The sequence below is a fragment of the Podarcis bocagei genome (genome assembly GCF_964188305.1).
Source record: "Podarcis bocagei genome assembly, chromosome: 14".
In the NCBI taxonomy this organism is placed as follows: Eukaryota; Metazoa; Chordata; class Lepidosauria; order Squamata; family Lacertidae; genus Podarcis; species Podarcis bocagei.
Genome location: NC_138139.1, coordinates 33272872 through 33285043, shown reverse-complemented (window position 1 = coordinate 33285043; position 12172 = coordinate 33272872). Strand labels below are relative to the sequence as shown.

At 45.6% G+C, this 12172-nt stretch overlaps 1 protein-coding gene across 5 annotated transcripts in view; it reads left to right on the top strand.

Moving 5' to 3' along the window:
- Positions 1 to 10456, top strand: part of LMF1 (lipase maturation factor 1) — a 161722-nt gene extending 151266 nt beyond the window's left edge. For 4 of the 5 annotated variants that reach the window (XM_081170140.1, XM_081170141.1, XM_081170143.1 and 1 more), the window contains 2 exons: positions 2819 to 2931; positions 10154 to 10456. In XM_081170140.1, coding sequence (XP_081026266.1) covers positions 2819 to 2931; positions 10154 to 10331 — 291 coding nt within the window. In that variant the 3' untranslated portion in view covers positions 10332 to 10456. The remainder of the gene's footprint in view (positions 1 to 2818; positions 2932 to 10153) is intronic. The other variant, XR_014002045.1, reaches the window with a different exon arrangement.
- The last annotated feature ends 1716 nt before the right edge of the window (positions 10457 to 12172 follow it).

The window sequence follows — 12172 nt, the reverse complement described above, 5'->3', positions numbered from 1 at the left end:
GAAGGCAGCTTCCTATGTTGTCAGTCTGTTGTTTCCCTCTTATCAGTTGTTTTTCTGGGAGTGCTTCCTTGTGAGAAAGGAGGAAGGCCAAAGCATCATGCAGAGAGGCAGTGGGATGCCTCCTCTATGAATTGAAGCATTGGAGCCATGAGCATCTTTCATTATGTAATTGATACATTTTTCATATGATGTAATGACCATCCCAGTGGCTGCTTATAAGGCAACGTGTTTGCACCATCTTCCAGCCAGGGGTGCTTCTGTTTGGAATAATACTGGCCTAAGTTGCTGTGGGGCTTGTTTGCTTTTAAATCCTGCTTTATCCTGGAGAGATGCCCACAGAGAAACCCACAAGGAAGCTCTCCTCTGCAATCCCCATTGAAAAGAATGGAGCTGTTAGAGCAGAGCTCAGAAACGTCAGACATGTAGATTATGAGAGGATACACTTTTATTTATTGCAAACACAGGGTGTGTCTTGAGCTAAGTCAACTTGGGAGGACAATGACCCAAAGCCAGCAAGCATCACCTTAAAACTTCTTAATAAAGAAATGTGCATGCAGAGAGAGAGCTTTTGAAGTATGCAGAGTTATAGGGTAAGGATTTTCTTATCCTGTTCAGATTGCAAAACTGCTGTACAGCAGGGACTCCATGCCTCCTTTGTTCTGGACAATAGCTAAGCCCACTCATAGTACTCAGACAATGAAGACCAATAGCCTTTGATAATGCTGATAGTGGCTTTTAAAAGCCACTATCTCTGCATTATTATTTCAAAGTTTCCCCTCTAACCCAGGGACAATAAGTTGGGCTCAGGAACACTTAAAAGAGATTTGCCTGTGGTTTCTGGAGTAAGCCACCTGTTGGGAACCATCCAAGTTACTTGTGGGGTTTAAATAAATAAAGGGTGGCACAACCTCTGGAAACTTCCCAGATTCTTTGCTGGCTAAGGCTGATAGGATTTGTAGTCCCAAACAGCTGGAGGGCACCAGATGCAGGAAGACTGGTGCAGCCTCAAGAAAGTTCTGTTATCTGACTCCCCAGAAGCAGGATGGCAAAAACCTTTGAGGTTCCTTCTTGTGCCTCCCAGTGTATACCCTATTTCCAGACCAAGGGCTGCATTCCCACCTGGGCAGCTTTCCAGGGGCCACATGTGGGAGGGACCAGATGCAAAGGCGGCAGGGGTCTCTCCCAGCCTTAGTTGGAGATGTTGTCAGGGATTGAACCAGGGACCAGGCGCTCTACCACTGAGCTACAGCTCTTCCTCTAAGTCAGGGTAATAATTCCTGAAGCATATCAAATAAGAAATCGTAATAAAGTTTGGGACAGAGGCACAGAGTCCCATTTTAAATGGAAAGGGTCATCAGAGCTGTTTTGAAAGAGGCTTCTCCCAAACTATTCCAATAAGAGCTTCAGTTGCTCTCAGAACCCAATGTCTCCTATCCACCTGAGACCCTCCTATCCCAGAGGAGAGGAGTCACAAATATTTAACTGGCATATAGCCCCAAAACGCTGAGTAACCCTCTGAACTTCGGCATGGTCATGCAGATAGGATGGCTGAATTTTGTTTTCCTACACTGTCCCCTGCTGCTTGCTTAGTATAAAATCTGCCTGCAGAGGACTGGGCAACACAGAAACCAAACCTGGGGGTAGGAGGATCCCTTCTTCTTTGCAGTGCCTGAAATTCATTAGGAGGTCCTGAGAGCTTTCCAGGTACAATTTGCAGTGCTATATTCTTTTTTCACCCACTCACTGAGCCCTACATGTTTCAGTTTTGCCTTTGTTCAGTGGGATGTGGGGCTCAATGCAGGGTAGAGACTCAGAATAGAACCGTGGACATCACGGTTTGAATCCTCACTTGGTTTCATTTGTTTGTTCATTTATTTATTGAAAACATTTATAAATCACTTGCTGGGTTATATCCAACTAGCTTGTAGTAAACCCACTGCAATGAATAGATCTAAGTTAGTCATGCCCATTATTATCGGTGGGTCTGCTCTGTGTAGGACTAATGGTGACTGCAAACATATTTTTTTTTAATCTTGCAAATGGCATACAGGATAAAAACAGTACTCAATATCATTGAAAATAAAATACATCAAACCAGTAAAACAGTAGTATGAAGTTATTCCCTGTTCTTTCCTCGAAATATGGCAAATCAGCAATTGCTTCTGGCTCCTCAGTCCTAGATGTGAAGAGGCTAGCCATGTTTATTTGATAGTGAAGGAGGTGTATTCTGTATTTATGTCCTGAGGTTTGGGGCTTCTGCAAAGTCACCCACCCAGGAGCACCAGATTGGCAGAGGCTGTTCTGCACATCCACATGGCTTATTTAATTACCTTATTGCAGCAATTTACAAGCCTTCTATAAGAAGTGATCTAGACAGTTCTGATCATTTGTTGTTGTTGTTGTTAGTTCAAGAAATCCAAGAACGCCCCCTGCCAAAAATAAATCAGTGCCATTTGGAAAAGCCCACCATCTTGATTCCAAATGGTGTCCAGTGGTACCCCAATGTAGACCAAAACCTGGTCTATCTTGTGCACTGTCATGCCAGATTGAGTAATGGTTTGGTCTGCCATCTTGATTCACAGTGGTGTCCAGTATTCACAGTGGTGTCCAGTATTCACAGTGGTGTCCAGTATTCGGTATTTTAACATAACCGAAGACCCACTCCTCCATCTTAGGTACTGTTATGCCAAATTGGGCAACAATATCCCAAGAGGTGTCCAAATGCATAGAGAACAGATGGACAGACAGACAGACTACTTATATTCTCCTCCTCCTCCTTATGTTCATCCTCTTCCCCTCCCATGTGTTCTTTTTCAAGACTTATGAACAAAACGAATGGATAATCCACTTAGCCGGAAAGCTTTTGGCCAACGAGAAGGAAGTTTTATCTCTGATAGCCTTCAATCCGTTTGAGGGCAAAGCCCCACCAAGGTAAGCCTAACCCACGGGAAATGCAGTGATGATATAGGATTATTGTTGGCCACTCCCCCCCCCCCTGCAAGTAGCATGGCCCTTATTGTTGTGAATAATAAGGGATCCTGCTTGCTGACTTCCCTGGTTGGCCTCCTGTGAACAGGAGGTTGGACTAGATGGGCCTTTGGATCCTCATACATCGTTAAAAGAGGCAGTGTGTTATCATGCTCAGAGTAGCCTTCTCCAGCCTGAAAATATAGACATAGAGACAATAGGATTCTAGAGTTGGAAGGGACCCTGGGAATCATCTAGTCCAACCCCCCTGTAATGTAGGAATATGCAGCTGTCCCATATGGAGATTGAACCTGCAACCTTGGTGTTATCAGCACCATGCTCTATCCGACTGAGCTATCCAGCGGTGCTCAATCGAAATACACATCCCCACCCCTGACCAGTTTGAGGGAGGGGCCATTGGCCTGGTGACCTCATGAACAGAGATATGCTCCAATGGAAACTGACCCCATGGGTACGATTCTTTCACTCTTTCCCAAAGGGATAGAAAAATAATGGAAATGGATAACATAGTTTGTTGTTGGGGGCAAACTGATGGGGGGAAAAACACCTTCCCATTGTCCGTTTGGGTCAGCACTTCCACTGTGTTTGTCCCACGAATGGAAATCCTCCTCCCACTAGCTAAAGGAATTTCCAAGTGAGTTAATGCCTTCAAAATGAAAAGCTTTAGAGCAAAGGAGGCAGGGGGTTGTTTGGAGGGAGGGGTAGTTGTTGTTGCAGCCAGTGTGATAAATATGGAATGAAAAGCAGGTGACTTGGTTATTACTATTTTTTTATTATTTTTAATGACGCCATTGTGGAGTTGGGAGCAACCTAATTGAGTGTGAAACTTGACTTCAAGCAAAGTGAAGTTTGCAAAATGTCCACACGCGAAATATCAGGGCCCAGCCAATGGTTTGTAAAATATTTAGCCACCATAAATCTGAAATGCTGGAGGTTTCAGCTAAGAAAATTAAGAAGTGATTTAGCTCGCTGTTGCAGGAGGCGGTTGCAGCCACATGAATGTGGTTTTGCTTAAGTGAGAAAGGACAATTAGATTTCAATTAGGAAAGAGATTGATACTGGTTTTTTCCAGTGTCACAGAACATTAGCTTGAAAGTCAACAGCCTGCTCTCCTTGTGCCCCAAACCTAAATTTGCTTGCTTGGAAACAAATCCCAGCGGAATCGTAAGGAGGGCAGCAGTTAGCACCAACTTTTCCTCGAGGTCTCCCCCACCCATGAGAATCGAGGGGGGCCACAGCTCAATGGTCAGCCACATGCATGAGCAGAATATGGCAAGCCTATCGCCTGGTGTGTCATGCGTTTGAACATACTGCAATCAATCTACTCCACTGACAAGTTCTAAAGACTTTCGTTTCCAGGCATGCATTGCCCTCCTGCAGTTCGATGTCTCTTGACAATGACCATTCCGTGTTGGACAGAGTGACATTTCAGCGTCATTGTACCATGAGCGTTGATACTTCCCATGGACCCCCTCAATTTGTCATTTCTGTAAGAGAGCCTAGCATTGAAAGTAGGGTAACATTTTCGCAGTCTTGCCAGTTTTGTGTGTGTGTGTGAGAAAGAGAGATTGTGTGCTTGGGTTTCCCCTCCAAAACCATCTCATCTGTTCCAGAGGGACAGCTGCAGCCTCTGCAACTAATTACAGCTGTCTGGAAGATTTAGACCCTGGCCATAACAGCTCAAATATTGCTGCTAATTTTTAACACTTTCACAGTTGGGAGATGTCATCGCAGGCAGATAGCTGGTTGCATCTCAGCCGCACAGCTGCTCCCAGGCTTGAGAAGGAAATTGCGGAATGTTGATGTGGAAACAAATGGCGCTTAGGCCTTGGCAAGGCGAAGTGGGGAGCTGTGGCCTGCCCTTCTCCAGCCGGGCCTTTCTGAATGCAGGATTCGAGGCATGGCAGAAATAAGAACCAAGGAAGCTGCCTTCTAGCAACTAAGACCACTGGTCCATCTTGCTCAGTATTGTCTACACTGACTGGCAGTGGTTCTCCTGGATTTCAGACAGGGAGTATCTCCCAGTCCCAGTAAAGGTAAAGGGACCCCTGACCATTAGGTCCAGTCATGACCGACTCTGAGGTTGTGGCGCTCATCTCGCTTTACTGGCCAAGGGAGCCGGCGTACACTTCCGGGTCATGTGGCCAGCATGACTAAGCCACTTCTGGAGAACCAGAGCAGCACACGGAAACACTGTTTACCTTCCCGCTATTTATCTACTTGCACTTTGATGTGCTTTCGAACTGCTAGGTTGGCAGGAGCAGGGACCGAACAACGGGAGCTCACCCCGTCACGGGGATTCGAACCGCCTACCTTCTGATCGGCAAGTCCTAGGCTCTGTAGTTTAACCCACAGCGCCACCTGTGTCCCATATCTTCCAGTCCTACCCAGAGATTAAAAGTGATTGAACCTGGGGCCTTCTGCATGCAATGCAGATGCTCTACCACTGATGCTCTATGGCTGTTTCATTAGAAATAAAGCAAGATTCCAGTCCTCATGACTTTGAATATAGAACTAAGAGAAGCTGCCTTCTGCTGCGTCAAACCATTCACCCATCTAACTCTACAAAGTTTCAGGCAGGGAGTCTCTCCCAAGCCAGGACATTCTACATGCGGAGCAGATGCTCTTCCACTAAACACCACCATCACCCCAGTTTCAGCAGTGAAATCCAATCAGTGGGATTTAGGAGCAGCTGAAAACACACCTTGTGTCACCAAAAGCAAATTGCCAAACCAGCAATAAAGTGAGTTGAATGGGGAAAGATGTCACCAAAAGCTCAGCGGTTTTCCAGAAAGCTAGGATGCTCCATAAGATGGCTGTGTTTTCTCACTTTGGAATTTGGGTGGGGGTGTTCCCCAGGCAGGGAGCAGCACAGTGCCTGAAACCATAGCATCCCATGAAGCAGCCTGCCTGGCTTGCAAAGCTGGCTAGACCTGGGAAACGTCAAGAGGCAGTAATGCTTTAATTATTAGCAGGAAATATTGTGCTTCTGAAAAGTAAACACGGCGGGACTAACACTTCGGTCCCTGGGTTTGGAAGGAGTGTGTGTGTGTGTGTGTGTGTGTGTGTGCACGTGCACGCACGCACATGCGTGTTGACAGGGGGGGAGAGAAGAGAAGTACTGTTCCTCTTTTAAAAAGCAGCTGCAAGAGAAGCAGGTTATTGGCTTGGAATACAGATTTGTCAGGGACAGCTAAGTAGAGACTTCAGTCAGTCACTTTAATGGCTGCTTGACACATAAGGAGTCTCCAAGCGACTTAAAAAATTTTTTTAAAGGCATAAATTATCAACGACTTGGATGATGGACTCAAGGGCATCCTGATCAAATTTGCAGATGACACCAAACTGGGAGGGGTGGCTAACACCCCAGAGGACAGGATCACACTTCAAAACGACCTTGACAGATTAGAGAACTGGGCAAAAACAAACAAGATGAATTTTAACAGAGAGAAATGTAAAGTATTGCACTTGGGCAAAAAAAATGAGAGGCACAAATACAAGATGGGTAACACCTGGCCTGAGAGCAGTACATGTGAAAAGGATCTAGGAGTCTTGGTTGACCACAAACTTGACATGAGCCAACAGTGTGACGCGGCAGCTAAAAAGCCAATACAATTCTGGGCTGCATCAATAGGAGTATAGCATCTAGATCAAGGGAAGTAATAGTGCCACTGTATTCTGCTCTGGTCAGACCTCACCTGGAGTACTGTGTCCAGTTCTGGGCACCACAATTCAAGAAGGACACTGACAAACTGGAACGTGTCCAGAGGAGGGCAACCAAAATGGTCAAAGGCCTGGAAACGATGCCTTATGAGGAACGGTTAAGGGAGCTGGGCATGTTTAGCCTGGAGAAGAGGAGGTTAAGGGGTGATATGATAGCCATGTTCAAATATATAAAAGGATGTCACATAGAGGAGGGAGAAAGGTTGTTTTCTGCTGCTCCAGAGAAGCGGACACGGAGCAATGGATCCAAACTACAAGAAAGAAGATTCCACCTAAACATTAGGAAGAACTTCCTGACAGTAAGAGCTGTTCGACAGTGGAATTTGCTGCCAAGGAGTGTGGTGGAGTCTCCTACTTTGGAGGTCTTTAAGCAGAGGCTTGACAACCATATGTCAGGAGTGCTCTGATGGTGTTTCCTGCTTGGCAGGGGGTTGGACTCGATGGCCCTTGTGGTCTCTTCCAACTCTATGATTCTATGATTCTATGATTCTATAAAAGCATGGCATAAAAGCTTCATTTCAGGATGTGCCTTGGCAAGAGGGAAGGGGGATCAAGAGGGGAAGTATCCTTGATTCTTAAATGTGCTGCTTTTTATTTTATTACATTGTCTTCTATTGAATTGGGTTGTAGTTTTGTAAGATGCTCTACTCCAACTTTCCCGTTCCATTCTTTGTTATGCATTTATTTGTTACTTTCGTTAGCCACTTAGGGAGTGGGATAGTTCAACTGGTAGAGCATGAGAATCTCAGGGTTCAAGCCCTACAATGTGCAAAAGATTCCTGCATTGCAGGGGGTTGGACTAGATGACCCTTGGGGTCCCTTCTAACTCTACAGATTTATGATTCTATAAAGATATGAAATATATATTTATATATCCAGGGACACGGGTGGCCCTGTGGTCTGAATCACGGAGCCTCTTGGGCTTGCTGATCAGAAAGTCACCACGCACAACGGGGTGAGCTCCCATTGCTCTGTCTCAGCTCCTGCCAACCTCGCAGTTCGAAAGCACACTAGTGCAATAGGTACTGCTGTGGTGGGAAGGTAAACAGCATTTCCATGCGCTCTGGCACTCGTAATTTTTATATATATATATATATATATAATATTATATAATTTTATATGAATTAAATCAGAAACTAGAACAAAGCCCCAGAATAATCTATGGAACAAACTCAATTAGAGAGCAGCAGAAGCTTTCAGCAGCAAAACCACCATCAATAGATTGAGTGGCAATCCCAAGGCAAAACTGGGGAGCAGGCAGTGAACATAAAAAGGTACCATGCCTGTCATAAAGGGCAGAGTGTCTGTGAAGGGTTGGCATGTGCCCCAGGGCTGTAGGTTGGGGTGTCTGACACATACACACCCCATAGGATCTTGCAGCCAATGGAGGCTGCTGGTTACCATTGTCTGACATTGTCTGACACATACACACACACTTTATCCTATTTCCAGTCTTAAGTTCACTTCCCCACATTTCCACATCAGTTTGCAAATGGTTTGTTTTTGAAAGTCCTTATGAAAATCCATCAGCAAATTTCTTCTAATATGCACACATGCACAGCCCACATTTCCTCATATTGAACAGCTCCTTTGCCTGTCTACTCACTTCCTCCCAACAGACTGCCTTTCCCTGTGATTTGGTGGTGGACTGTCCCCCCCCCCCAAAGCACTGACCATTTTGTCAAGTCTCAGCTTCATAACCTCCTTCCTGCACTTCCTTAGCAAACGTCCCTCTGACCCCTCCTTCCTCTTCCTCGTCACCATCCAACTTTGCACAATTCCTGCCGGCCCGAGGATCCTGCGTATCATTTTGCACCCTTTGCTTTTCTCCTTCTGTTCTCCCTCCTGCCCAGTCCTGCCCAGACTGACCTTCCACTTCTGCTCCAGATCTGCACTGTTTGTCAACACTGCATGCCAAACGCCGCTGGTTCTTTTGCCCAGAGAAGTTGGAATGTTTGTGAACATTCTGTGACACCCCAGCAGCTAGCAGAGGACTTGAAAGGTGATGTGCAAGAGCACCATTAAAAAAAAAAAAGGTTTGCGTGTATATATCTCCTTTGCAAAAAAAACCAAAACACCTTACTAAACAAGAGTCCATTCGCTCAAGGTTTAGCAAGGTGTTGCGAATGTGTAAAGGATTCTTGTTATTTAGCCACAGGGACTCCTCAGCTACAGCTGTATAACATCCCTGAGGATCTAGTGTTCGGCGGAGGGGATGGAGCAGAGGGAAAGGCAGCTGCTCCACCTTCCTGCCCAACTCAGTGGCTGTTTTTGTATTTGAGTAGCGAAGCGAGGACATTCCCAATGAGCACTGATGTGATGCTGACATGTTTATAAGGTGGGTTATTTTATTAACTTCTCCAGCAAAGCAACATGGTGTGGTGGCGTCTCCGAAGCACCGGCCTGCTCGGCGCAGCCTTGTCAGAGTGTGCTTTCGGATAGTAAGCAGGGAGAAGGCAGCCTCACCCCACAATGGTTTCTTTCCCCTTTCTTCTCCAACTCTCACATTGCTCGTATCTCTTCCCCAAATGCTGTTTTCCATATGGGCCTATTCATTTCTCTTGGGAATTCTCTCTCTCTCTCTCTCTCTCTCTCTCTCTCTCTCTCTCTCTCTCTCTCTCTCTCTCATGCATTCTCAGCCTCCCAAGTAGTCATTCCTGCAGATCCCCACACTACGGCTTAAGGAACACATGGACGTTGCTTCTGTTGAGGTTCCGGGGTCAAATAAGCTGGCCCTTCACCCTCTCCTTGCCAGCTGTTCTCTTGTTTCGGAGAACGAAATAGATGCTTATGTGAGGGCAGCCTTCACCAACTGGGTGCCCTCCAGATGTTTTGGGCTTGAACGCACATGGCCATTGTGGACTACAACTCCCATCAGCCACAGCCATTTGGAACTACAGCTATTAGTCTTACTTGCTCATTTATTTTATACACTGCTTCATTCTTCAGCAGAACCCTCTAAGCAGTGTACAGATCCTGACAAAAAAGGAGCCCTGTCTAAGAAATACAAAACAAATCCCACATTCAAAACCAAGCAGTACTGTGACCCCATGTAAGGTTAACAATGTTATTGGTTAAGACAACTAAGAACCACAGGGGCAAATCATATATGAAACCTCTGAAGGAGGAACTACCAAGAGGCCCACAGATCATAACACCTGAGAGAGTTTGCAGAGAAAGGGGTGGTTCTTTCGGATATTTGGGGCCTAAACATTTGTTTATGGATTTCAGGTAAGAAAAAGTTGGACAGTATCCAGGAGGGTTTCCTCTGGTGACCTTCACACCCAAGAGCAGTTACTTTTAATATATACTTTTAATATAAATAAAGAGGTAGGGGCCTAGTTATTTATTTTAAAAGGCACATTTTGCAAATATGAATCGCAAGTTTGCATTCTTTGTTGGTTCCTGCCCTCACTCTGTGGTGTTTCGTTCCTTTTTATAGGTGGGTTCGGGGCGAGCACTACAGGTACAAGTTTAGCCGCCCTGGAGGTAACCACGCCAGAGACGGGAAGTGGTGGATCCGAAAGAGGATCGGGCCCTATTTCCCACCCGTCAACCTTGAGGGCTTGAAGAAGTTTTTCGAGGCTCGAAACTGGCCCCAACCCAAGCAAGACGGTTAAGCAAACAAATGAAGAGACCGTGACCAAGAACCATTGACTTTGAAAACCCTACTTACTTTTTAAAATGTTGCATCTGCCTTTTTCTCATGTTCAGCATTTTACAGTAAAATGGATAAGGCTCCGTAGACAGATGTATCTCAGCCTCTTATTCTCGCAGCCTTGCTTGCTTGGATTTCTTTAATTTTCTAATTATATAACCAACTAGATTTTAGTGTTGTTACCCCAGTTGGTTAGCCAAATGGTAGGCACTCAGTGTCGAATTATGAGTCATAACGTAAAACCTAAGACGATAAGATGAGCCCTGCAGGATCAGGCCAGTGGCCCATCTAGTCCAGCATCTTGTTCTCATAGGGGCCAACCAGATGCCTGGGCCAGAGGCAAGTGGGCACAGCAGTGGATGTGGCTCTTACGGCAAGCACATTATTATTATTATTATTATTATTATTATTATTATTATTATTATTAAAGGCAAAGGGACCCCTGACCATTAAGTCCAGTCACGGACGACTCTGGGGTTGCAGAGCTCATCTCGCTTTATTGGCCGAGAGAGCCGGCGTACAGCTTCCGGGTCATGTGGCCAGCATGATTAAGCCGCTTCTGGCGAACCAGAGCAGCACACGGAAACGCTGTTTACCTTCCCACCGGAGTGGTACCTATTTATCTACTTGCACTTGACGTCCTTTCGAACTGCTACGTTGGCAGGAGCAGGGACCGAGCAACAGGAGCTCACCCCGTTGCGGGGATCGAACCACCGACCTTCTGATCGGCAAGTCCTAGGCTCTGTGGTTTAACCCACAGTGCCACCCACGTCTATTATTATTATTATTATTATTATTATTATTATTATTATTATTATACAAATTATAACCCTTCAGCCTAAGGGTTTCAACAATTAAAATATACAAGATTAGAACACAATATTACATTCTGGCTATGCAAAAGGTTGTAGGTATATATACAGACATAAACATTCCTTCATCCAGGCCTGCAAAAGATAATAATAATAATAATAATAATAATAATAATAATAATAATAATAATAATAATAATAATTTATTTATACCCCACCCATCTGGCTGGGTTTCCCCAGCCACTCTGGGCGCCTTCCAACCCCTCACCTGCCTTGCTTATCACCTTCCTTGGGTGTTTTTGCCTGGCTGGAATGTGTCTTAGAACTCTGGTCATGACTTTTGCTTGCCCTAATGGATTGGTGTATGTATCTAGAAGATAACTACTGTACAGAGGTAAAGTTCACATTGGTTGACCGGCTCACTTTTGCCTCTGACACCGCCCACCAGTGACATGTCCCGTCATCGTCCCTCACCCCCAAAGAATGCCCTTATGGGAATGCAACCCTCAGGCTGAAAAAAGTTCCCCAGGCTTGCCCTGCTCAAAGCTCTGATTTTACAAACAAATAGGTCTGAATTCCAGTGGACCCCATTTACAAGGGCTGTATTTTTGTATTTTCAAGTACAGGGATAGGTGACCGTGGCTTTTGCACCTCAGGGACTGAAAAGCAACTCAGATGTGTGGGGCTTTGCAGAGTCCCTCTCCGGCTAGGAGTATCATCCGTTCAGAGGCGTTCAGAGACAGTTCGTCTTGATGGCTTCTGCAAAACCAATTAGCATCGCCAGTGAACTCCGGGTCCTGGAGGAAGGAGACGCACAGCTGCGAAGTGTTGTGTTTTGTCCTGTCTCCTGGTTCTCTCTGGCCCAGGAGGAAAAGAGGTTGGGGGGGTTGTTGCGGGGAGAACGAAAGAGAAGAGACTCCCAAGCAGGCAAAGAACCGGAAGCATTCCAGACAAATAGTGATCATTCTCCAAACAGAGGAGCGAAGGCTGT